Source organism: Rhipicephalus microplus, chromosome 10, assembly GCF_043290135.1.
Source record: "Rhipicephalus microplus isolate Deutch F79 chromosome 10, USDA_Rmic, whole genome shotgun sequence".
NCBI classification, from domain to species: Eukaryota; Metazoa; Arthropoda; class Arachnida; order Ixodida; family Ixodidae; genus Rhipicephalus; species Rhipicephalus microplus.
This window is the reverse complement of record NC_134709.1, coordinates 42,192,407-42,218,158: the sequence shown is the minus strand read 5'-3', so window position 1 is coordinate 42,218,158 and position 25,752 is coordinate 42,192,407. Positions and strand designations below refer to the sequence as shown.

The 25,752-nt window shown below is 41.8% G+C and overlaps 2 protein-coding genes across 2 annotated transcripts in view; one reads left to right on the top strand and one right to left on the bottom strand.

The window, feature by feature from the left end:
* LOC119180818 (uncharacterized) overlaps window positions 1–3,168 on the bottom strand; it is a 92,099-nt gene extending 88,931 nt beyond the window's left edge. The window contains exon 1 of the mRNA XM_075875556.1: window positions 2,885–3,168. Coding sequence (XP_075731671.1) covers window positions 2,885–3,008 — 124 coding nt within the window. The 5' untranslated portion in view covers window positions 3,009–3,168. The remainder of the gene's footprint in view (window positions 1–2,884) is intronic.
* A 574-nt stretch (window positions 3,169–3,742) lies between these two features.
* Synj (synaptojanin) overlaps window positions 3,743–25,752 on the top strand; it is a 61,196-nt gene continuing 39,186 nt past the window's right edge. Inside the window, exons 1-11 of the mRNA XM_037432447.2 lie at window positions 3,743–4,008; window positions 5,185–5,271; window positions 9,356–9,629; window positions 11,284–11,509; window positions 12,671–12,754; window positions 14,233–14,294; window positions 14,434–14,530; window positions 17,552–17,715; window positions 18,909–18,990; window positions 21,336–21,488; window positions 23,159–23,315. Coding sequence (XP_037288344.2) covers window positions 3,882–4,008; window positions 5,185–5,271; window positions 9,356–9,629; window positions 11,284–11,509; window positions 12,671–12,754; window positions 14,233–14,294; window positions 14,434–14,530; window positions 17,552–17,715; window positions 18,909–18,990; window positions 21,336–21,488; window positions 23,159–23,315 — 1,513 coding nt within the window. The 5' untranslated portion in view covers window positions 3,743–3,881. The remainder of the gene's footprint in view (window positions 4,009–5,184; window positions 5,272–9,355; window positions 9,630–11,283; window positions 11,510–12,670; window positions 12,755–14,232; window positions 14,295–14,433; window positions 14,531–17,551; window positions 17,716–18,908; window positions 18,991–21,335; window positions 21,489–23,158; window positions 23,316–25,752) is intronic.

Genomic DNA, 25,752 nt, shown 5'->3' with positions numbered 1-25,752 from the left:
AAAGCTATATTCTGATCTAGGTTATTATATATTACTAATACAAAAACTTTATAGTAGGAACAGATCAGTGATCATCCAGATTTCAACCTAAAATTCTTAACGTTTTCAATTTGTGAGTTCCTTTACTCTCATATTGAATGATACTTTATAAGACCGCTCAATTATTGGCCGATCCCCCACAGAGGGTATGAGCCACAAGTGAAGGGCAACAAGAACAAGAACGACCATGAGAGAGCGTAATTAACGGGAAGCCTCATTTCGGTAGGTGTCTTTAACCGCTGTAAGCGCTTTGAGTGGTTATGTGATTTCAAATTGAGATAGATAGATAGATAGATAGATAGATAGATAGATAGATAGATAGATAGATAGATAGATAGATAGATAGATAGATATCAGGAGGCCGAACTACACGAGAATTCCGGACGCGTGTGGATAGCTTACTATGTACTTATGGGCTAGTGAGTCGACAACTCGCCACGTGAAATAGCCATCCACATGGCGAAGGTGATGTTCCGTCGCATTAGGGATACCGTGTTAGAAAGCGTCATGAACGCTTTACGATGCGAAAAGGAAAATAAATCTTCAAATAGCTTGTCCGTTCGCAACATCAGGCAGTTACTCTCGCTCCCATCCGTCTTCCCCGACACCCGTATCCAAGGTACCGTGTTTATTCGATTGTAACGCGACCACGATTGTAGCGCGCGGTGTGCCCTTCTATTGTGTTCAGGAATTCAAAAATATTTATTTCGGTATTTGATTGTAACGCGGGGGTCGACCATAGGTTACAAATTTGAAAAAAACAAAAGTTTTGGTTACATTCGAGTAAATACGGTAAATACCTAAAGAAGAGTGGGACTTGTGGAAGAGACAGTAACAAGTCTCCTAGTCAGAAAACTTCCATACATACAAAATGCGAAAAATGAACTCGGCGAGAAATATGTGGGGTTATATGAAAAAAAAATATTCGTAATAACGACGATTTCGCTATAGCAAGAAAAATGCTTCTTTCTGTGCCCGGCTTCCATAACTTTCTCATGAATGCTCCTAAATTGCCTTTAACTGTGTTAACGAAAAAAAAAAGATAAGTGAAGATGTAAACCGGGCTGTAAAATGAAGCTTTATGTCTTGCGAACAAATAAAGTTTTCTTCTATTTTTTATTTTTTATGCTTCACAATTCAGCCGAGAACATAGAGTACGTCATCACGCGATATGGCAGTGGTCGGTACAGCTAACGGCCCTAGTTCAACACGCGTTTATAACTAAGCCCGATCAAGCAGGCGCTCAAATGATGGCGCAGTTTATTTTAATCGTAACGTTGCTTTCTCCGCAGTCAATTCAATAAGGCTTAACAAGGGCCAGCTGGTAAATGCAGCAATCGAGTGAGCGGCGCGGGCGGTGATTAAACACTCTGCAAGTGTCGATTTTGTTTTTCTTTGTCGCCGCAGCACACACGGGCTTCTTTACGCAACGTGTACGACGATTTTCTTACGCAACGCTGGGCGGTGAATCTAGGACGCCGCGTCGTTTGATTGACAGGTATGTACGTGTGGTTGCGCGTCGGCACCTCAGGGTCGCGCCACAGCGACTGTCACACTTCAGCGACCCACTCCAACAATCGACGCGAAACTGCAGACCTGCCACTTCAGCGTTTATTATTATTTTCTTAATTTCCGCTCCCGTTTATCGTCTCCAGCCCGCGTGGCACAAAAAAAAATAAAATAAATAAAGAAAACACTTAATCGGAGGCTCAAAGCTCTTATTCTTTCCCATCATCACACGTCGTGAACCCACGTAATGTTGGGAAAAATAAGAGCATCACTAATCTATATCGACTCGAGTGGGCCGAAGGATTGGAAAAAAAGAGAGCATCACTTATCTATATCGACTTGAGTGGGCCAAAGGATACGCCTGTGTCTGTCCATTATCTAGCGGACGTCCTCCGCAACCCGACGCGGGGGACGCAATGGGGTTGTTTCGCCGGAGTAAATCGCACACGACGATCCTCATCATTGATGACGGCGACCCCATGGAAGAGCAGTGGAATGCACACATATGCAGTTTGTTTTGTTAGAACTGTCAAAGAGTGGAATGGATTGCCTGCCATGTGAGTGCGCTGTAAGAATGAAGAATTGTTTATGTTGTTGCTGTGACGCCTTTGGGCAATGCGGGGTAATCCTTGAATAAAGAATAATAAAGTAAGGAAAACCATAGCCACTGGATAAAAAAAAAAAAAACAACCTTGTTTTTTATCCAGCAACCGTGGGAGAACGATGCAAACGCGCGTAACGCTACCGTAGCGTCGCTCGGTCGTTTTGTTTTTTACAGCTTTGTAACCTTTTTTTAGCTGCGTACGGTCGCTCCGGGATTGCAAGACCGCGTTCACCGCCACATGTGCGAAGCGAATGCGGCGACAGAGGGATGAGTGACGCGGCTAACTGGGACGGACAAGTGTCTACGTTCTGCGTGCGCGTTTGTGGTACGATGCATCGCGATGGTGACAATGACACACGCTCGAAGCGCGTGCAGTAAATCGAGCGATCGCGGCAAAGAAGTGAGCAAGACTGAGACCACCACGGATGACAATTCGCTATTGAAAATCAACAGATAGCGCAGTCAATCGGAAGTGCACTACCAGGTTATTTACATGTACATATGTGCCCGATAAGGTAATACCCGGCAAATCGTGCTTTCGTTTCTCTTTACTTCCTCGGTGTTTGTGCAATCACTACGCTACAGATAAAGCTGTACAAGATATACCTTACTTGGGTTAGGTTGTATCGACAAAGAAACGAGCTCCCTTCTTGTTTCGATCAAAATTAAACAACACGGTTTTTTTACACGGGAATATATATGCAGCGATGAGAATGGTCCCGGAACACGTACCTAATCGCCGCACGTTCATCGAGTGCACGGTGAAGGCGTACTCCCAACTGTTTCCAAAGCCGGTGCCGTAGAAGAGTCGTACGAGTACGACCCAGCGATGAACATCGTCGTCGACGCAACACATGTGACGACCGCCGACGTTCCTTCTCAACCGCGCGCTGGCAGCACACACACACGCGCGCACACACAACAACGTATTGCCAGGCTAGGGTAGCCAGGCGTCGTCGGCAACGTATGCGTTCGCGCGAAGTGCTTCGCTCGCCGTCTTTTCAAACCCGCCGCAGGTTCACTATGATTTCTTGTTTGTTTTTCGCTCCCAAACGCAGGAAAGGCGGCCGAAGAAAGAGGGAGGGGGGGGCGTATTGAAGTTCGCGCGGTGGCTTTTAGGTGGCAGCACGTGCTTGTTTGAGTAGCGTAGAGAAATGATGTGTGTCGATTGTTGGCTGTTACTTCACTTTGCTGAAACCAAAAGCTTTCTAGTCGCAAGCTTCGAAAACACATATATTTATAATGAAGCAATAACGCACTCTTAGCTCCTAAACTTTGCATGTACAGACAATAAAATAAGGTTGTAATTTGGTGGTATACGTAAGGTTTTGGTTCAATATCCGGGGTTTCTGTTTAACAAAAAACCATAGAAAAAATTTCAAGGTGCATATTTTGTAGAGATAGATATAATTGGACTAATAATAAGCAATTAACAATAGATTTGCGTAATTCAACTTCTTTGTTTTCAGATTTTTTATGACCTTGGCGCTTTACTGGTGCAACATAAAACTTCGAAGCTTTAGATGTTGTCATCTGTCCAGGGTCATCTCGTTCTTCTCTCGCGAATTCTCGTCTTTGCGAGAGCGGCCGCTTTGTGTGTGTCGTGCGGCAAAGCTGAGCGAAAGTTTTGCTCGGCTGCGCCAGGCTGCGCCGATCTTGACGGGAGGGTAGGGGTAGACCGCCCCGTCGGCCGAGCTCGTCGCCGTCAGGCAGCACTCCCGCGTTCGCGATGCCTCTCGGCAAGAGCTTCCGCATCTACCACAAGGTGCGGCCGCCGAACCCTTACAGCGTCCTCCTCGAACAGCGTTCCAAGAACGAAACCCTCCTGTTCGAGTCCAGGGCCATCGCTGTGCTGTGTGAGTTTCCAACCTCGCTTCCGTCCTCCGTGTGAAAAATGTTGCGCCGATCGCCGCTTATCTCCGGCGCTGCGCCTTCCTACCTGTGGATAATCACCTGATCCTTCCTTTTCGCGGCTCGTATCGCGTTTTATGGCTGAATTTTAGATTACTAACCGCACTGTCTCGGCATTTTCGATTGCTTGTGGCCAGTTTGTAGCGCACGCCAGAGAGCACGGTTTAATTGCGGCGCGTCGCTGAACTGTGTCGACACCGTGCGCTGCGAATCCCTCGCCCCACATTTGTCATGCTTCTGTGCCATCTGTCACGGTCCGTAAGCTGCCATCGTCGCTACGCGTGGCCGCAATTTCTCAACTCTTTTCCTGATCGAAGAGCGAAACCTCTGGAACCTTCAGTGGAGATTCTGCGCTCGCTCTTGGCTTTCGCCGGAATACTTCATGCTCCGCGCAGGACGATCTCTGCGAATCCGTAATGCGCTGCTCATATGTCGTGCCGCTGCGATCCGAATGCGTACATCGCTATGGCATGACAGGGAGTCCCTGCATGTCATAACGCAGGGATCGCCTCTCAATATTTGACACTTGGCAGACCCCATCTGTTGCTCAGCTGAACAACGATAATGAACTGTGGCGATCCGAAACACCGCCCCACCATCGTAAAGCTGCGGAGCTTCTTGAAATAATACTGCGGGAAGTTGCGCGATTCGCTCCGAAATCTACTTGCGTCGAAGCACGCTCAGAAATGACGTGTGGTAGTGCTCGAACATGCATTGGGCTCGAGTGACATTAGTGTGCTAGCACGCCACGAAGCGCTAGTGTGACAGCCGTGTAAGTTATAGTGGCCGTACTCCGAAACTTTTTTCGAGAAGTTGGGTTGAGGGGTTAGACCACACTTAATGCGTATTTGTGCGTGCGTTTGTATGAGTGCCAGCTACATGTACACATGCGCAGATAGAAAATTTCGGGGGGGGGGGGGGGGGAAGTAATTGAACCCCCAACCTCCCTTGACAGTGCCAGTAGTCACTGGAGGAACTCATTACATGGGTTAATTTATTCATTAGAATTCCCATATATGTTAAGCATTAAATGCATGCTTGTATGCTCATAAATGAAAGTGAGGATCAGTTTTCATGCTGCACGCAATTACTCTTTTTTCTCTTTCTCTCATTTCATTTAGCTCAACAAGAAACAGACGCGGTTAAAAAAGAATACACTATGCTTCTGGATGTCCACGGCTGCCTAGGAGTGCTGCAACTTACAGCAGGTTAGTGGAATAGCTTACCCCATTTGCTGTGCTCATCGTCTTTCGGAGGAAGTGCCTGGACGTGTGAAGTCTGAGCGCGTGGTAAACAAGTGCTGCAGGTGGGAACAGCTGGAAGTCTTCATGGGTGACACGCTAATAGAAACATTTATCTTTTTGGGTTGTTGTGACAGGAATAGCATTGTTTCCAATTTGACGAGCGATGTTAAAACAAAGTTGGTAAAGAAACGCACGCTGTGATGAAGAAGCTGTAGACAAGACCAGCGTGGCCATCGAGAATGCTCAAACAATGTATTGCTATTGCTGGAAATAAATGAATTAAAAGTGAGTGCTTGTCTTTCAGTGGTCTGGTATTTTTAGATGTAATCCTACCCTTAATTCTGTTTGCCTTGTTTGACTCCATGTAAAAAAAAAAAAACATTTTAACTCAGAAACATTGGAAACAGAGTAGCAAGTTTTTTACATTGCCAGTGGCGTGTGCACTGTAATGGGCTGCATAAAAACACTGCAAGACTGTCTTATACAAGCCATTTGCATTAAGAGAGCCGGTTCCAACATTAAGCTTTATCAATGGCGACAAAGCTTAAGTTGAAATTTTTGCTATTAACGGTGGCATTAGTGCTTGCTCTGGGTGAAACTGTGGTATTGTATTAAAAACAACAAAGCATTCTAACCTTCCAGTGACTGTCCCTTAACTATCGCGGGCACTATTTCCAATCTCTCTTCACATCTGCTCCCTGGCGCGTTATTGAGTTTGATAAATTATGAGCATTGCTTGGCATGCTTCTAGCACAATGCTCTATCTCAAAAAACCTAATCCATTGAGTTTACGAAGAAGTAACTCATTAGTCTTCACTTCAAGGTAATCTTCATCCTCATCATTTATGATGAGGTGTAAATATAGCTGTGAAAGAGGAAGTCCTGCTCCTAAATTGGTTTAGCTTATTGAATGAGTGAACTCTGATTTTCATTGATCACTTGTTGGATGATGATCGCACACTGGGACATCACTTACTTTTTAATCTTTGTTGCGTCAATGAATGACTTTGACATGCTTTAAGCTGTCTGAGATTCTTGCTCGTGGTAAATCAACTGTAGGAAAAAATGCCGTGTAAAAAAATTACAATAAAGCAATCACTTCATTAGTGCTCAGCATTTCATGATTTTACTGAAACAACTAAAGAAAATTTAATAGTAAGTAAATGACGCAGTTGGCACCTGCTGAAGTAGATACATAGTTTTGAGTACAAAAACATGGACTCGCTTCACACAGTGTTTATCTATGAAACGATTAACCATAGGTTCTTACCCATAATGGTCACTTAATAACTATGGTGCCCCAGTGTGTAAGGATGAGGGTTTGAATCTCGGTCATGGCAGCCGCATTTTGATCAGGGTGAAATGCAAGATGCCAGTGTTCACAAAGAGCAGCAAATGGTAAGAATTAACGCAGAATTTACATGCCTCACAACCATGTCATTGCTTGGGCACATAAAATCCCCGAATTTAATTTTAGTAAAGCCAATCATTTCTTGCGGAGGAGTGGGTTAAATAACTGTATTGGGTTCAGAATAGAGGCGAGTTAACTCAGTGTCACCTGGCTAGGTCCACTCGAAGACGGTTAAACCAGACCGCCCTTGCGCGTTCCTTCTAGACGGCCAGGATTTGAGAAATGAGGTGCTGGGCCTTAATCAGCTTGTTCATTTCCTCTTCTTGGGGTGAAATTTATATTTTCTTGTTCGTGCAGATGTTGACTTGTTATGCTTGAATCTATACCTCAAAACATGTAAGCTTAAACTTCATTGAAGCTTTGAATTTTACACTGTTCTCGCACTGCCCTGCTTAATATTTAATGCAATTAAGCTTGCGGATACTGCTGCATTGATATGAGAGTTTGAGATGACTGAAGTACGGTTATTCTTGCGGGAGTTTAGCCATCAAATCTTGATAAATGTAGTTAAGCATTGTGGTGATGGGAACGTTTACAATTTTTCTGCTTGTTTCTGTGCAAGAAACCTCATTCACCCTGAAAAGCTTTTGGCTGTTGCATGGGGTCCTCTTGCGAGTGTACAACTTACTTCGCTTATTAGCCACCATGCATTCAGTCACGTTCAAAAGCTTCAAGATCTGTGTCAATGACTTTTGAGCGTTCTTCTTAACTCAGATGTTGCGATTTCAAACGTGGTCCCAAGTTTAGTTAAGATTAAGACAGTTGTAATGAATAGGTGGTAAGGCTGAGTATTTTATTGTGTTATCACAAGTAAGCCTGAGAACCATTCCACATCACTAACAGTTGAAATAACTTAATGACCTTTTTTTTCTGCCTGAAATGTGTATGTCCATAAAAAAAAATGCAATGAAGTTATTATTAAAGTGTAAACAGTTAGCATAGTACATAATTCACTTGAAAATTAACTTATTGGAGTGAGGTCTTGGAAAATGTATCTGACATTAATTGCAGCTCATTGGTTGAGGGACTGCACCTAGGTCTATATGCTTGATTGTTGTTGTGATATTTCACCCTTATTGTAGATGTCTCTAATGAGATTTTAAAGCCATGTTTAGTTTTTCTTCAGTTCTTGAGGATCTTTGTTATAATGTGCTTCTAATTATGATTGTATACACACTTTGATCACCTATATCTCTTTATATTGCTAAATGTTTTTCTTTATGTTACTATCACATTTTTATTATATGTGTTTGATTTTACTTTTATGCAATGCCTCCAGGTCATTGTGGTTTATATGATGAAACTATGTGTGGAAAATTTCCTGTTTTTCTGTAGTATTAAACATGTAAACTTCAGCTGAGCTTGTCAAAGGTCTTACTATGGCTCCTGAATTAAGTTTCCAGTACCTAAGTCAGCATTCTCATGTGGCTAACTCAGCAGATCAAATGTAGTGCCCTAGGCTTCTCTCTAGTGATTACAGTGATGTAAGTGCTGCTTCAAACTGCTCCAAAAGAGAAATGCTGCTCTATGCTGTTACAAAGTGCAATGTTTGTCAGTAACTGCTCCAAACCTGCTCCAAAATGTAGCTGGGAAACTGAAAACAGTGAACTTCAATCGGGTGACCAATCAGTGAGCCTAAACGAAAACAAAAACTGGCTGTATACTAGCACATTGACAATGCTACATGTACTATGTATGCAAGATTTGTTAAGTATCATAATGATCACTAATTGCTGCTATGACGACATTGATGAACTCATTTAGGTAATAAGAACTGACATTTGAAGTGTATAGCTCATTTAGCTTATTTTACTTTCGAAATTTTCGAGGCACATAAAGTGCTCATACCGATTATAGACTACCACTTCAGCAATGGTTAGATGTGGCAATTGCTGCTTTTGGAATTCGGTGCTCAGCTTTATCACTTTTATGTGATATCTACTGAAAGTATTGGCATTTCAAATATACATTCCTCAACTTACTTCGTGTTCAGTGACCACCCACTTGCTTAGTTATTTGTTTCGTGTTATTTCAAGTGATTATTGTATGTGCAGTATGTTTGACAAGTATTCATATCTATAACAAGCTTAGATGGGGCTTTAAGCTCCAGGAGTCATTTGGAATATTTTTTCATCTACTCTGAAAAAATTAATAGTTCCTCCAAACTAGTGTTGCTTTCAGCTGCAAAAACAGCTGCTCTGGATTTTGCTTCGGAATCTGCTCCAAGAATCAAAATGTCGCTTCCATCACTTAGTGAAGCAATGTACATAATTGGGCTAGTTGGTGTAGATCTACTTAAAAAGAGTGTGACAAACGAAGACAGGTGCTGACTGCCAGTTCGTTTTAACTTTTTAATAGGTAATGTAAAAGTAATTGAATGAATGTAGGCAATGTTTTGGTTTGTTTCAACTGTGTCTGCTGTGTACGTGTCTTCCGGGAGCGGGCTCCCACTTCGAGACTCCTTAACAATGCTGCTCATTTGCATGAGAACTGCCGTAGGGATGCATTGTGTGTGTACAAAACTGGGAAATGTTTCATTGAAAATAAATATTGCCAGAATTTCTGATAAATGAGCTCTTTAACCAAATATTGCATTCATAGAATTGCCTATAGCAGCCGAATCCATTGCTACTGCAGGTGATACGGTGGTCCAGTTTCTAGTGCTGGTGTCCGGGTGTCAGTCGGTGGGCAAGCTGGGTGCCTCGGAGATATTCCGCATCACAGACACCCTCTTTGTGGCCCTGCGCAACAGCGCCCAGGACCTGGAGAAGGTGCAAGACGTGCGCAAGGTGCTCAATGCAGGCACTTTCTTCTTTGCGTGGACGCCGTCCACTGCGGAGCCAGCCCTCGACCTCACCCTGTGTGCCCAGCGCGCGGTCATGACCAGCGAGACGGATAACCGCTTCTTCTGGTGAGTTATGAGGTTGCTGCTGCTGCCGCTGCTGATGATGTGTTCGACACAGATGTGGTACGTGACTCCTGATTAGTGGGCACTTTAGAGTGAAAATTGTCATTCACCAATCATTTGAAGTAAGTTTATTGGGTTTCTTTGTGTGCAACATGACTTTGTTTGTGATACGTGTTACGTTTGGGAGTTGGGAGGTTTTATGATTACGAGAATGGACAAGGGATCCTTGCAATACTGAAACACATGTGGGTTTAAAGGGGCCCTGGAACACTTTTTTTGAGTAACCATAGAATTATTTCACTGGAAAAGTGTATTACCTCACAAATTGAACACTGCAAAAGTTTTAAGAATCCGTCCAGCACGAGCGGAGTTGAAAAAATTTGTTACACGCTGGAATCACATTCTCTATTCTCTCATCCCGACCAAAACGCTGGAAACTGAGCAGGGAGGTATGGGGAGGCAAATAAACAATGCCACTCTCGCCTCGTGACGTTGAGCATTTTTTTCTTTTTTTTTCTTCGAATGCACAACTTTTTTAGTGCAATCGCGTGCGCACGGGTCAACAAGTGACGGCCTCTCACGGCGACCTCTGTAACAGACGAGTGCGCCATGTTCAAATCAGCCAATGGCTGATAGATGGGCTTACTGGGCTTACTTTCTGTGATTTGTTGAGAGAACAGAAAGCTATTTTTAGTTGAATTTGATAATTTATTGTGAATTCGAGGCCACGCGCTGCGCTATAATATTTGGCTCGCATGTTGTCAGGAGCCTCTACTACAGATTGGCAGCGTTTTCTGACCATGCTGAAAAATTGTTGCAGTGCCCCTTTAAGTGTCGAATGCAGCTTGTAAAACAAAGAATGCAGTAATAAATGTGTTAGCAAAGCTAGGGAAAAAGCAATAGTAAATACCTTAAGGAAAGCAAGGCAATGAAAGAAGACATGGTATATAAATACAGGATTATACAATAGCTAGTATTGGCTGAAAAGAACGCTGAAGAGAATATAAGTATCATGAATTTATTGGAACAAAATGAATACTTGAACCTCGTCAAAACAAAGTTGCCTATTACACAATAATAAGCTCGTTATAAAGGTGTTTTTCTCCGTGTCTATTCTAAGACAACTTTCTATTTGCTTCGTGATGAGCGATATTTTATTATATCCGGGTTCATTATTTTGAGGTTTGAGTGTACATGAAAATTCAAGGAGAGAAAATGTACAAAATAGTTGCAGCTACCAAAGAAAAGTGATGTGAATTCATGTAGAAACAAGTAACAGGATATATTCAGATGTACGCTTGTATGTATAGTTAAAATACAAAGTAGATGTGCATGAGTTTCTTGGGAAGATAACTTTTACATTTGAAAAAGCATTTTTTTTTTTTTTAAAGAAATTTTTTTCTTTTCTAATATGTATGCGATTGGGTTAAATGAGAGCTCACCTCTACTCCTTTACTTTAACTGACGTAGGTGCTAGTATCTGATCCCCCACCTCCCTCCAACCAGTGCAGTAACATTCCCCTCCTTTACACATTGTGGCGGTAAAAAGATCAGTTTTACTAGTGTATTCTGTACGAGGCCCGTATCACTCAAGAGATATTGCCGAGGTGATCCTCAGCCACGCAGCCGTGCAGTTCTGACGCGCGTGCCCCTCTAGGAACCGTACCCTGCACATTCCTATGCTTCGGTATGGCGTCGACTGCAACAAGTGGCTGCTGAAGGCGGTCTGCGGGGGTGTCGAGATGCGCACCATCTACCTGGGTCACCAGCAGGCTAAGGCCTGCCTCATCTCGCGGCTCAGCTGCGAGCGGGCCGGCACCCGCTTCAATGTTCGCGGCACCAACGACGACGGCCATGTCGCCAACTTCGTGGAGACTGAACAGGTTAGGGCAATTGGGGCGATGCCTATTTGACTTGGGTAGGCCTTGTCGTGTAATCAGTCATCCCTGAAAGCCGACTGCAAGAAAATTTTAGGCAGCATAAATAGCCTACTTTCTGAACGTGCAAATATAAAGGAGCCTGTGGGTGAAATTTCATGTTTCAGAAATGAACTGGAGTTTCACAAAAATTTTACAAGAATAGCTGTTTTTGATACCAAAACTGTCAAAGCAATGCTGTCATTACCATTACAATATTTTAGTAACCATTGCTCTGAGTAAAATTTTCAATGTACCTTAGGATTTAATCAACTGTGCCATACTATGCAACTGGAATTCACATCAATTCAACTTCAACTCCGCAAAATGAATGGTGAAACAAGGTGACGACTTCCAGAATTGTGCATTTGGATGCGGACCACCGCATTTTGTGACACGGTAGCCCACGTAGTGGCCTCTCTTAGCAGGAGGTGAAAAGCAAACGGAGATCGAAATCGGAGATCGCTGTCTCTTTTATCGGTAGATCGAAAGAACCTTGCGTCTCAAATCATCGCTGAAATCACTGCTGTAAAGTTGCGAAAAGCTGGTTCAGGTCAACACATTGTCGAACGAAATTGCCAGCGTCTCTTTTCTTGCACTATAATCATGTGCACATTCAGTGAGGCGTGTTTCACCGTTGTAGACTTTGTACGGAGCAGCCACCCACTCCGATTTTAGTTTCGAAGCATTGTTTCTTGGCTGTTTAAATACATGGATGAGTTTTAAGTGAATTGAGCAACACTACTTGCCACGGCAGTGTCAGTACCATTTGAAAGGCAGTATCATAACATAGTTAAACTGAGCCAAGTTTGCCTTTATTTTAACAACGCTGCAGTGTTGACTTCCCTACCTCCTTTGACACTACTCATGTCATCAGCGTGTAATGTTTATTTTTTACTTAACTTGTTTCTTTTTTATTTAACTTTAACTTGCGCAGACTGTGTTTGCTAAATGTGAGCTCTATAGAGGGGTGTAGTACAATGCATGGAACCCCGAGACATGTGGTTTACCAGAGTTGCTATACGTTCAGGCTAAGCACAAATGCAGTTTTTTCACTGTCTAGTCATTACTGTAGTTGGGTAACCTAGCTATGCTGCATCTTCCACCTCCGGCGTAATATTTATGCAGGTGATCTACCTGGAAAACCAGATCACATCATACGTCCAGACGAGAGGCTCTGTGCCGCTCTTTTGGGAACAACCTGGTGTTCAGGTTAGTAGTAGACTCAACAGGGCACAAAATGTTTGCATGGAGCTCCAGTAATAGATGCCCTGCCCTCTAGCCTAGCCCCTCACTTTCTTTCACCGAGATGAAAAGTTTTTAAAGGGCTATTACCAGAGCCAATGTTTTGATGAGGAAACTTGTCCTTGCCAGTTGCTGTTTTTTCAAAGTGTTGGCGCTGGTGATATTCTTGTCATCACTGGCTTCTAATCGCTTTTTCAATGGATTATGGTCGTCTTTCAAAGTCTCAGTTTTGTCAAATATGGGTGTTAACGAATGAAAGCAAATACCATTGATATTAACACGCCTATTTGGCTCTTGCAAATGCGTTTCTTGAAGGGAGCTCATAAGTCTTACAGACACCTGTGGCTCTCAATAGTACTTGTGAGACTGTGGTGTTATCTTCTTAACGCAGCAGTCCTTGCATCACCCATTATTGTAGAGTACGGATGAGTGGTTGAGGTGCTATACAGCCGTTGCTCAATACGGAGCTGCAGGTTCGGTCTTCGGCTCTCATGGCTGCTTTCAAAAGCCAGTGGTGTATGAAAAAGCTCATACACTCAAACCTCAATATATTAAAGTTACAGTTGCCGCGAAAATCTTTTGTTATGTCGAAAGATTTGTTATAGACATTTGTAAGACTGTATCTATGACATAGCTATTTTTCTCTTATTTTATTATAACTGATAATTCGTTATATCGAGCTTTGAGTGTACTTTTAAAGTAACTGACAGATTAAAAGGAATAAGACAGTGAAGTGTAATTTTCTTGTTTATATAAAAGTGTGCATTTTTACACTGGATCATCAAAACGAATTTTGAACCCTTTATTGTGGCAAGCAGCATGAACTTTTGTACAGCTTTGAAGTGGAAAATCCCCTCAATTATGATTATCAGCAGTGAATCACTCTAGAAACAGTTTGTTAACCTTTTCACATGGCTGAATGCCAAATTGTAGCAGTAGTACCCATCATGAATCAACTGTAATAATTCAAATTGCTCTAGCTGTACATATATCTGACTGATGTACATTGTCGCTGTATTCCTGAAGCTTTGTAGTACCGTTTCTTGGCCATTCATGAAGAGGTATAATTAAAGAGCATTGATATAAATTTTTTTGCTCTTGCCATTAAAAAAAAAGCACTTATGCAGAACTGATAAATCAGCATAGCTCTAAGCAGAGGAAGATGATTTTTGTTTTCGCCACAAAGTAGTAGGTCTGAACGAACATTACATCTAGGCTTGTTTGTGTGTGACATGAACATATATTACCCTGTGTCGTGACACAATCGCTTTTTAAGGTGACAGGTCCAGCATCTCGAGATCCTGAAATGTCCAGACCTGCGTACACCTTTCATGTCATTCTTTTATGCGTAATCGGCACACGGTGAAGTTCGTACAACTCTTAGAATATGTATCAATACTCTTTATAAAGCGTTGTCTGACTCGCTATGGCATATTTTCTTTCAGGTTGGTTCCCACAGAGTCAAGATGTCCAGAGGCAGTGAGGCGTCTGTGCCAGCATTTGAGAGGTACATTGTCTCAGTCTTAAGATCCCCTTGCGGTGGCTTTCTCCCCTGATTTTTTTTTTGTGTGTAGCAATTTTAAAAGGGCACACCATGGGTGCAGTTCCTTGGGAGTATTTGATATCGCGCACTTTTTTTTCCAAAGGCACATGTCCATGATCAAGGAACGCTACGGCGACCAAGTCATCATAAACCTCCTTGGCTCGAAAGAAGGGGAAACAATGCTTACACAAATGTTTCAGGTACACTTTGCACTTCCTATATTGACTTTATTATTCTGTTTATTCTTCCTGGATAGTTCCAGCATCACGTACTGGCATCCGAAGGCCTACGTTCGGTTTGTCCGCATATCTAGTACACATAAACGTCGACATAACGAACCCAGATATAATGAAATACACTCAAACCTCGATATAACGAATCCGGATATAACAAAATATCGGTTATAACGAAGTAAAATACAAATAGTCTTGCAATAGATTTAGTGGTAAGAATAAACCTTCATAACGAATTTTAGGGTATAACGCACTTATATTTATGTACGATACAAGTTTGCTATAATGAGGTTCGTGTGTAATGGTTATAACGAAGTAAATGAATAATCTTGCTATAAACATAGTGTTAGGAATATACCTTTATAACAAACTTTGTGATATATATCAACCTATTTTTGTCTAAGATGCAACTTCGTTATAAGGAGGTTCCAGTGTATTTTCACTAGGTCCAGTTTATTCTGCAAGGCTTAGAATGCATTGCAATTCAGTACTTAAAATGACTCAAGTTTAGGAATGCACTCACTTGGTGTGAGCACGACTGAAATATAAGGATATGGCACAGCTTTTGTTGTGTTAGGGCATGTTGATACCTCGAGGTGGGTTTGTGCATATATTTGTTTGATTTCATGTCTGCAGTTTCCAAGCCCACATAATCTTCAGCAATTATTACTATACTAATTATGTGAGCAGCTGTACATAACTATTCATAATCATTGAGACATTGTACGTTGGCCACTGTGTTGATAAAGCTGAGTAGAACGTGATTGAGTTGTGTTGTGCTACTCCTTTATAAACTTAAACACACTTTTTTGAGTATTCATTTATTCACAAATTCCCCCACAGGCTCCAGCCGGAGTATTGTGTCAGGGGGATTATACATTGCATAATCATATTATTGAAAGTGTTGAAACACAACATGTTTTATAGTACATAAAACCAAAAAATAATGTTATGTAATTGTTAGCAAAAGTGAACATGACAGGGAGCTAAAAAACAAAAAGGCAGAGATGCTCATTTGTAAGCATACATCACATTATAGTAATAATCTATACAATAGCTAGTAGTGGGGATTACACATGGTTTAGTGGAAAGTTGAAGCCATTGGTGATGATAAAATGGTTGCGACTTCATGACGAAACAATGCAGGATTGTCAATGTTGACAGCATTGTCGGGAAGGCCGATGAGTTGAATGCGTTAGTGCATCTGAAAATGCGTTTGAAGGAATGGCTACATATTGTGCAAACGGCGAGAAGTACCATATTTACTCGCATAATCCTCGCACTTTTTTTCCCAAAAGACCCATGGAAAGTTGGGGGTGCAATAATTACATGGGGAAATTTTCCGCGGAAAGGTACAGCGCAAGAAAAAAAATAGAAAACGGCCACGAATTGCAGTTTTTTCAAAAGCAACTAAAAGCTTAAAAAAGTGCTGATACAAGGCTTACCTTTACAATGAAACTACATGTTCAACCCAAATCAAGGTTTATTTGCACAGACTAAAGTCACTAGCTAATAAGTCTCTTCGGCGAACTACTTGGAGCCCGAGTCAAGACTGCCATCTTCGTTGCTCATAGCAGCGTCATCGGACTTATCGCCAGCTTCAGCGTGGTCTCCCTCGTTGTTTTCGTGGGCCACGTCGTCTTCCGTCCCGTCCAAGGCGTTGGAGATGCCAGTCTTTTTGAAGCTGCGGACGATAATTTCTGGGGAAATCATGGACCATGCCTCGATTACCCAAGAACAAAGTATCTCCACCGATGGCTTCTTTATCTTGCCCCCGGGAGTCATTGCGTGGTCGCCTTCGGCCATCTATTCCGAATACAGCCTCCGAACATTATCCTTGAACGGCTTGTTCAAGGATACGTCAAGAGGCTGCAACATCGAAGTCAGACCGCTTGGAATGACAGCGAGGTCAGTCCGCAGCTCTTTCAGCTTCACCCGAACGGAGTCGACCAGGTGACCGCGGAAGCTGTCGACAACCAGCAGCGACGGGTAAAGAAGTGCTCCAGTGCGTCGTCCCCAAACAGTTTTTACCCAGTCGACCATAAGGTCGGCGGTCATCCATCCTTTCTCCTGTACAGGCACGTGTATTCCAGGGGGAAACTTGGCCTTCGGGAGGGTCTTCCGCTTAAAAATAATAAATGGGGGCAGCTTCCGCCCGTCCGCTGTTACGGTGAGCATGATGGTGCACCTTTGCTTTTCGGCGCCCGTCGTTCTAATACGCACACTCCGCACACCCTTCTCCTCCATTGTTGTGCTTGGCGGCATGTCGAAGTTGAGCGGAGTTTGATCCGCATTTCCAATTTGTGAGATCAGGAAGTTCTTTTGCTCCCGAATCCTAATCACAAATCGATGAAACTCGATGATCTTATCATCGTACGCCGAAGGTAGCTGTTGACACAGAGTCGTCCGCTTCCTGAGCGAGAGTCCACTTTGGCGCATGTACCGTGTGGCCCACCCGTTGCTCACGCGGAAATCTCGTGCCGGGATGCCTTTCTTCCGGGCAATTATGCGCGCCTGATTTCTCAGAGAAGAGGAGGGTGTGTGGGGCGTTTCCCTGGCCGATGTGTTTTCTCGGCCCCTCTGTTAAGCTGGTCCCAGCGTAGCAGGAGAATCTTCGTGGAATTTACCCGGTTGCAATGGGTTTCATCAGCATGCATGATGCATAAGAGATGGCGCTAGGCTAATGGGTCCTATTATCATCATTGGCTCAAAGCAGCAGACGACATCTGCTGCTGCGATTTTTGGGGTGCGATAATTGCGCGAGGAAAAAAAAAAACGCATTTTTGTTGGCCGATGTTGGGGGTGCGAGGATTACGCGAGTGCGAGGATTATGCGAGTAAATACGGTACGTATCTGCTGCGCGTGAGGGAGAGTAGTTCCATGCTTGCCTGATGCTAGTTTAAGCCCTTGTATATGTTGTATGTGATACGTTTGTTACTCAGTGTATTAACCTGCCACACCTTTTCACTTTTGTGCTTGAACATGCAGCATCACATGAAGGCATCCCGGCGCAAAGCGTCCATGGTGTCATTCGACTATCATGCACTGTGTCGGGGCGGCCGGCAAGACAATCTGATTCACCTGAAGAACCAGATCTCGCCACACCTGACCAGTTTTGGCTGCTTTTACTTTGATGGCAACGACGTCATCATGTGAGTTGAACATTGCTAACGTTTTTTAGCATTCACTGCCAATTGCGTCTTGTATACTGTGAATACTACGACTCTGTTTAATAGTCTTGGTCCACTATGTTGCTGTAATGCAAAAAACAAAAATACTAGGCATATATAGTAAATTTTAGGTTCAAAGCGAATTCGAAGTGAATAGTAATTTGGTTGAATACTTTTTAAACCGAGTTTCAATAGTTTATGTTAGGTTTGTGCGAGTACTTGAATGCTTCGAACATTTGATTTCATATTGTTGGAAGTTTCAAAGCATTCGAAATTAATAAATAAATGTATTCGCTTGTAGCTTTTTGTAAAGGTGGTTTCGCTGCAGGGAAGGGGTATGATGCTGTGAAAAGGCCTGTCCAAGGAAAATCTGCACTGCTGCGAAGTCTTACTTCAAGGTTAAATGAACATGTTACAGCCGCATTCGGTCATCATTTTTAAAGTTTAAAAGCTTGTTACTCCGGTTTATATGCACTAAGTTTTATAACGTAACATATTTAAATTTAACAGGTTATAGCTTGCATTCTAGCAAAAGTTACTACTATTCAAAGTTGTTGCTACTTCGTTTCAACTCAAAAGAATGGCATTTTCACAGGCTGTGTTTCAATGTTTAAAACATATTGTGTAGGTTAGCCTTTTTTTTCAGTATGTGATATGTACCATTCAAAATTGATTCAAACCAAGCTCACTATTCACTTCGACGCTTCGAACCTAAAGTTCACTATCCGCACAAGCCTGGTATATATCACATATCATAAAGAAAAATGAACATACTTGTCATAATTTAACTTACCTGCACAAAAAAAAAAATTGAAAGAAGGCATGTGTAAATGTTGTTTGTTTTGGTTGTAAAAAAGGTGGTGTTCAAAGTAGGCAACATTTAATAGTAGCGTGCTTTATGTGTGAGAATTTTTATATTGTACAGTTCCATATTGGACAGAACATGGAAAAAACAGTTTTAAATGCAGCTATGAAACAGGAGATTGAGACGTGCCTGTCATAATTGGATTACGCTTGTTATGTAATACATAATGTAATACACATTATGTATATGCTACATGTTAGGCAATCTTGCATTTTTTGTTACTATACAACATTGAGATCCTATGCACCTCTGACCTTGTGGCAAATGACTGCTGTAACAAATGAATGAAAGTACTTTTTTTTTTTTTCAGGCGACAGACTGGTACATTTCGCACAAACTGCCTCGACTGTCTTGACAGAACAAATTGTGTACAGACTTTTATTGGCCTTGAGGTAAGTTCATGCAGTCTACAATGTTTGCTGTGGTTTTTTCATTGTAAAACATTCGTACAATCTTTTGTACAATCGTGTCACTCTCTTGCCACCATTGTCTTTGGCATGTTGAAAGGATCACCCATTGGGTACCACAGTAAAATATAGATATTTAAAGTGCTCTGCATTTTATTGTAACATAAACTGCGGATATATCTGCCTGCCGAGTTGCACACCTTATTACCCCAGTTCACAAACAAAATAAAATGAGTCCGTCAAGGGACCTGTACTTGCTATGCATGTACGTTTTCCACGTAACAATATGAACAGTGGCATGTTGGGTAATTGCATTGCAATTTATGAACATTGAAATATAAAAAAAAACTAAAATAACATATAGTAAAACTTGTGCTGACCTGAGCCTAAGCCAAGTTTGAGGTCAGCGCTTGTGGTATCTTTCCTCTTTTTTTTTTGTTTTTGTTTTCACTTTGCAATGTTCATCAGTCACCATATAAAGTAAACTGAAAATGAATTCATGAAAGGCATATTGAAAATTGTTTGGGCTTTTAAATTTAAATCTAGTAATTATGAGATACGGTGAAGTGAAAGTGGGTGAATAAGAACAACTTTCTGCTGCTGGGGAGCAAGCCCACAATTTTTTAATTTGCAGAAGTTGTGGTTCGCCAAGCGTGTAATAGGCATCTTTGAAGTGTGCAATCATGTTTTGCGATATGAAATTTCGTTTAGTACTGTTCAAACCTTTGCACGATGTAGGTCTCACTGCGATCTTAGCTACCCCGAATGTCGAACATGAAATTTGGAGCGAAATCGCACCTGCTAGATGATTTTATAAATAATTACTGCGACTATTATGTTCGTGGGCCCTCGGCGTGTGGCAAGCGGTGCCATTGGTAGAGGTTGCGAAGAGCTTTATATTGACGGGAATTTACCATGCCATGAACGGAAATTCCTATTTCCAGACAATTGACATGGTTAGGAAGCGGGAATTCGTGACAGATAGCATGGTCCGTGGATGTGCTCGTGAACCAAGTATAAGCTGTAGTGGCAGGGCACGCAAGGGCTAATTGCCAAGTGCCTCATGTGTCTAAAGGGACAAACAAAACCAAGCTATCTAAATTATACAATTCGATTTTCGGGTGGTAGGCAGGAATGTAAGATTACCGCTAATTTCATACTCCTATAGAGTCAAGAAAAAATAGGACCAGAATGCCCACTCTTCTGTAAGGGCCATACTATGTCAAAATCACAAAAGAAGAAGAGTAAAATTGGTCATGTATCTGCATGTTTCACTGTAAAGGGCGTGACAATAGTCTTCTGTCTGCAGGCGAGAGTGCCTTGCTGTTCTCTTCGCCCGCGTCTCTCACCTAGGAGGAGGCAAGTGAGGAGAATGTTGAGGCACCCTACGCTGCGAGGGGCTTTAGGCTGTGTGAGATATGGGCACCATCAGGCAGTGATGTTTAGGAAATGAAAGTACTTTAGAACGCAGAGCAACTGGTAGGTGGTAGCACTGTGTCGTTTAAGCGAAGCTGTTTTGTTCATAGCGTCGCATTGTCAGCACTGCGGTCTTTAAAGAGAATTACATGTCTGTGGATTTTCTAAATGAAGAAACGCACTACCTAATACTTGCATATTGATGTTGCACCTTAAATATGCGTAGTAGTTGCTTTTTTTTGACAATACTCCCAAGTCTGAATGCAGTCACCTTGTCAAGATGAGTGTTCATCGAGCGCAGGCTTGAAACTCTAGCTGCGAAGCTGAATCGTTGGACAAACAGACCGAAATTTCTGCGAAGTATCCCAAGAAAGACTATTGTCTTTAAAAATGAGAGAAATGTTGTTCAGCCCATACACAAGTTTATATATATATATATATATATATATATATATATATATATATATATATATATATATATATATATATATATATATATATATATATATATCGCAGGTTCGGATCCTGCCCACGGCAAGTTATCTTTTCACCGACTTTTGTTTCCTCACATTAACATTACAATTGGCCTAATAACTTCCCCTATACTTTTCTTGGTATTATTGTCCGTTTGATCTCATTAATATTGCATCTAAACACAAAAAAACGAGCCTTTAAGTATACACTTCTTGCTCAAATATGTATATGTGTATATATATATATATATATATATATATATATATATATATATATATATATATATATATATATATATATATATATATATATATATATATATATATATATATATATATATATATATATATATATAGTGTTTACAGCATTTCACGTTCCTTTGTTGACGTCTCTTGTACGGCACGGCACATCATCAAGCATATGCCCACATCCCTGTGCAGGTTCTGGAAAGCCAGATAGCCTGCCTAGGTCTTCAGGACAAGCAGCAGGTGGTGTCCAGGTTCGTGGAAGTCTTTCGCCAGATGTGGGTCCAGAACGGCGACCAGGTCAGCAAGATCTATGCTGGCACGGGTGCCTTGGAAGGAAAATCTAAGGTGAGCTGGTGTGTTTGGATGCAACCACAGGATTGTGATGCAACCAACGTATTGTGAAAACGGAGCACAGAATAAGGCCAAACACTACGCTGGCCCTCTGCGCAATCAACCTCTTTCGGAAGTCTGTGGCTTTGTCTTGCACGCTCATAGCCTTTGTCACGTTTTCACCCTGTTTGCGAAACTGAGTATGCTTGTTTAACGTGTTTAGTAGGTTTGTGCAAATAGTAAATGTTTTGTTCGAACAAATAACGATTTATCAAATAATTTGGAATTGAATTCGAATGATATATATCTCATAGAAAATTGAATGGGCTGGATTCAGCTACTGTAGCACAGTCAACACTTCAGAAATATCTAGAAAGTATTGATAATTTCATGTTGGTGCTTTTAAGTTTTTACACTTTAATGCTTTATTTCTTTGAATCTCTTGGTCTTTTTAGTCAATGTATTGTTATGCTTGTGTCTCATATACGTTGGAAATTCCTGTGATCGTGACACTTTTGCACATAAGATGTTGTTACTCATGTGTGCATTTCATTCTTGCATATTCTTCTTTTGTTGCCGTTGCTTTACCTTGCTTGTACAGTGTTTGTATTTTTTCGCTCCTTTAATAACCCTCGTGGAGAGTTGGTAGTATTCTGTAAATAAATAAATAAATAATAGTCTGTATATATGTCATGTCCAAACTAATCTGCCTAATATTCTTTAGAACTGAAACAAGGTATGTACAAATGTCATCCTCTTTGGTTCAAAGTGAAGTTGAAGTGGAAGCAGCTTTTAATAGTACTAGGATTTGACTTTCGGTAGAATGCAAGTGGTGGCCTATAAAATACATTACATGTTAAAATTTACTAACAGCATACAAGCCAATACAACAAGCTTTTAAGCCTATGAAATAATGTACTGATGTGTGGTTTATGTTCATTTAACCTTCTTTGCAATGTGAATTGTTTTTGGAAAGCTGTATCCACAGTATAGCACTTCTTCACTGCAGTGAAAACACATTTACAGGGGGTATATACGGACAAATATATGCTTATTCATTCCTTTCAAATACTTCGAAATTTTCAATAGTTTAAATTTGAATCAAAGTGAATTAGAATACCGTAATATTTGTAAGATTATTGGAGCACTTCGAATATATACAGATGCATGTTATTTAGAGAAAATGCACTGCTTATTAGGGTGAGGCAGAGAAACATATGCATTGTACGCAGTGACTTATAGGTTTATTTTTGTATCTGTCCTTTCGTACTGAGGAAGATCAAAGCTTGACATAAATTTTTACTGTAAACTGACTCGCGCAGGAGAGGACAGACATTCGCTGGAACCTCCTCATAATGAAATCATGTAAGAAAAAAAACAAAACAACGCCTTCATTGCATCCGACGTTTGACACAAGCGTGCGCTTCCCAGGCTTGCTCTCCTTACGTGTTGCTGCTGGGGATAAACATTCGAGACTCGTTTACATTACGGCATCTTTCAGCTCATTACCGCCATGCTCGTTTGTTTCCAGATTTGACTGTAAAGTCTAACTACCTAACCCTTCAAACTTGTGCCTGAGTTTTTTGGCACGAAATTTGATTTCCGTGGCATTTGCTTGTAGCTGAAAAGTATTCGTTTACTACTGAAGAAGAAGAAAGATTACACGTCGTTTTGATATTGCGCAGCTGAAGGACGGCTCCCGTTCGATGGTGCGCACCATACAGAACAACCTGCTGGACAGTAGCAAGCAAGAGGCCATCGACGTGCTGGTGCTGGGCAGCGCTATGTGCAGCGAGCTAGCCGACAGGGCGCGGGCCCTACTGCCCACTGCCATGCTGCACCGTGAGTCGACATTTTGTCCAGAGGAGCAATGCATGTTACAGTGAAACTTTTAGTCCACCCTGTGCTGTCGTCGTTTTAGTAGTAGTAGTAGTAGTAGTAGTAGTAGTAGTAGTAGTAGTAGTAGTAGTAGTAGTCGCCGCTGCCGCCGCTCATGTCACGAGTACAGTCACATACGCTCATGGGCTTACAGCTTTGCCGTGCGACAGTTTTCACAGCGTGGAACTGGCAGCAATTTTTTTTCTTTTGTTTCCTCTCTTCACTTTTAAAGGACTGCTGACAAAGAAAGTTTTGTTTGCAACTTTTTTACTGTGATTTGTAGCTTTGCGTATGTTAATGCCAAATTGAATCGTAAATGCTCTAACGCATAGTATATTCTATGCTAGCATCTTTTTTTTTTTTAAACTAATTATGCATCAGTTCAAAATACCCGCCTAAATACGATAAGAAACTAGTGCCCCACAGCAAGGCCTGAGACTATGTGCGCTCAAGCTTCGGTGACGCTGAACGCGCTGTTTTCAAATAGGGAGAGCTATGGGGGGTGAAGAATGAAATGATGAGCGCCTTGAGCGTGTCCCCATCAGAAAAAAAAAAAAAGCGTTCCTGGTGTAAGCAGCCAAAACCACCTTGAGGGCAGTTGGACAACAGAAAGGGAGGGGTGAAGAACAATAGTCCTTGCTGGATGCCAGCTTGGGTATTAAGCGCACCTCGTAAATGTTCTTTAACGCAAACAATACTTGCTTGATCTCTTCACGAGGGAGCCCCCTGTTGACGTCAAACTACGGGAAATGTTGATCGCATCTGAATACTCAGACGAGCACGCACCCTTACTTTAAAATGTTATAAAATATCTCACAAGCAATGCTCATCTCGAATAATCAGTATACAGGACTCTCAAACAACACAAGTATCTCGAGTTTCCAAATTTGGTGTCAGGGGTTCTTTAACCTTGCTTCACGTGGGTACGTCTCCATACCTTGTTTGTGTAACGGTGTCAAAGATTACCATATTTTCTAGCATATAGACCATACAAAAGATGCAGAAAATTCAGAGGTAAAGTCAGGGTATGAGTTATATGCAACTTTTAGTTTTAGTTTACAAGGTGGCTTCATAGCAATGCAGAGATCATGACAGTGACAATGACGGCTAAAACTTACCTTACGTGATAACTGGCGCAATTCACTAAAGATTTTAATCTAGTGAGAAGAAAGTTTTTCCTATTTATGAGCGTACCGTATTTACTCTAATCAAGGCTGACACGAATTCTAAGCCGACCCCCCTAAAGTCCAAAGCCCCCCCCCCCAAAAAAAACTTGCCTCAAACGTAGGCCGAACGAAACAGCGAAGATGGAGTTCGCAAAGAGAAAACATATATGAAACATGAAGATGAAACAAAGCAGTTGGTTCCTAATGCAAATAACTGGAGAAACATACAGCCTGTGTGTGTTTCTTTGACATTGTTTTTTTATTTTGCTGCTTCTAGTTCGATATCGCGCTTATTCCCTGTTGTTATTGTTGCTTCCCTTGTCACGAACTTCTTTGTCGCTGTCTTCAAACAGTGTGCAATACTCGGTGCCGTCAAGCGCATTGGATATGCCGCACTTCTTAAAAGAGTGCACAATCAAAAGTTCAGGGTTGTGTCACGCTGCAGGCCCTTCAGTGGCACACCTTTTTTTTTATCCGCTCCAAAGTCCCACCCGGCTTCAACGTCGGACAACGTCTCCGTGGCTATGACAATTTTCATTTTATAAGCGGCACCGCCTGTTTTGCGCCATTGAGCTACGCCACACACAAACCACTCGAAGCGCGACTCAAAATGACAAACGACACGCCTCAACATTCACTACAAAGATCAATATGGCAGCCAGGTGTTAACTTAGCTACTAACAGCTATAATACTGTCTAGGAGGTGCTAGTTGTGCACCACTTTTTTTAGTGAAAAATGGCATGTTTTTCAAAATTCTCGAATCTAAGCCGACCTTGAAGTTTGATGCAAAGAAATCTGAAAAAAATTGTCGGTCTAGATTCAAATAATTATGGTAGTTAGCGCGGTCATTTTCATTGTAGCATCAAGTTGGTATGTACAGTTGTCAGTTGAATAGCTTGGTTGATACGCAGGGATGTTTCCTTTTCAAAATTTTGTCGCACCTTGTAGTTCGTGGTGTGCAATGTAATTTGGGTTGGGTTATACATGAGAAGATACGGTAAGTGCCTAGTACTACCACTATAACTGCACAAATGCCACCATATAATGATGTGCCTTTCGAGTTATATGTATACTCTGAAAACTCTAGTGTTCTTAATTTCACCACCGTGGTTCAATAATAGACGACCAAATCAATGTCAAAAAGTTTACTTTTAAGTTTTCTACGAGAATCTCCACTGGTGACGTCACGAATTTCAAAGCGCTTTTTCATATTTTGGCCACATTAGCTCAACGA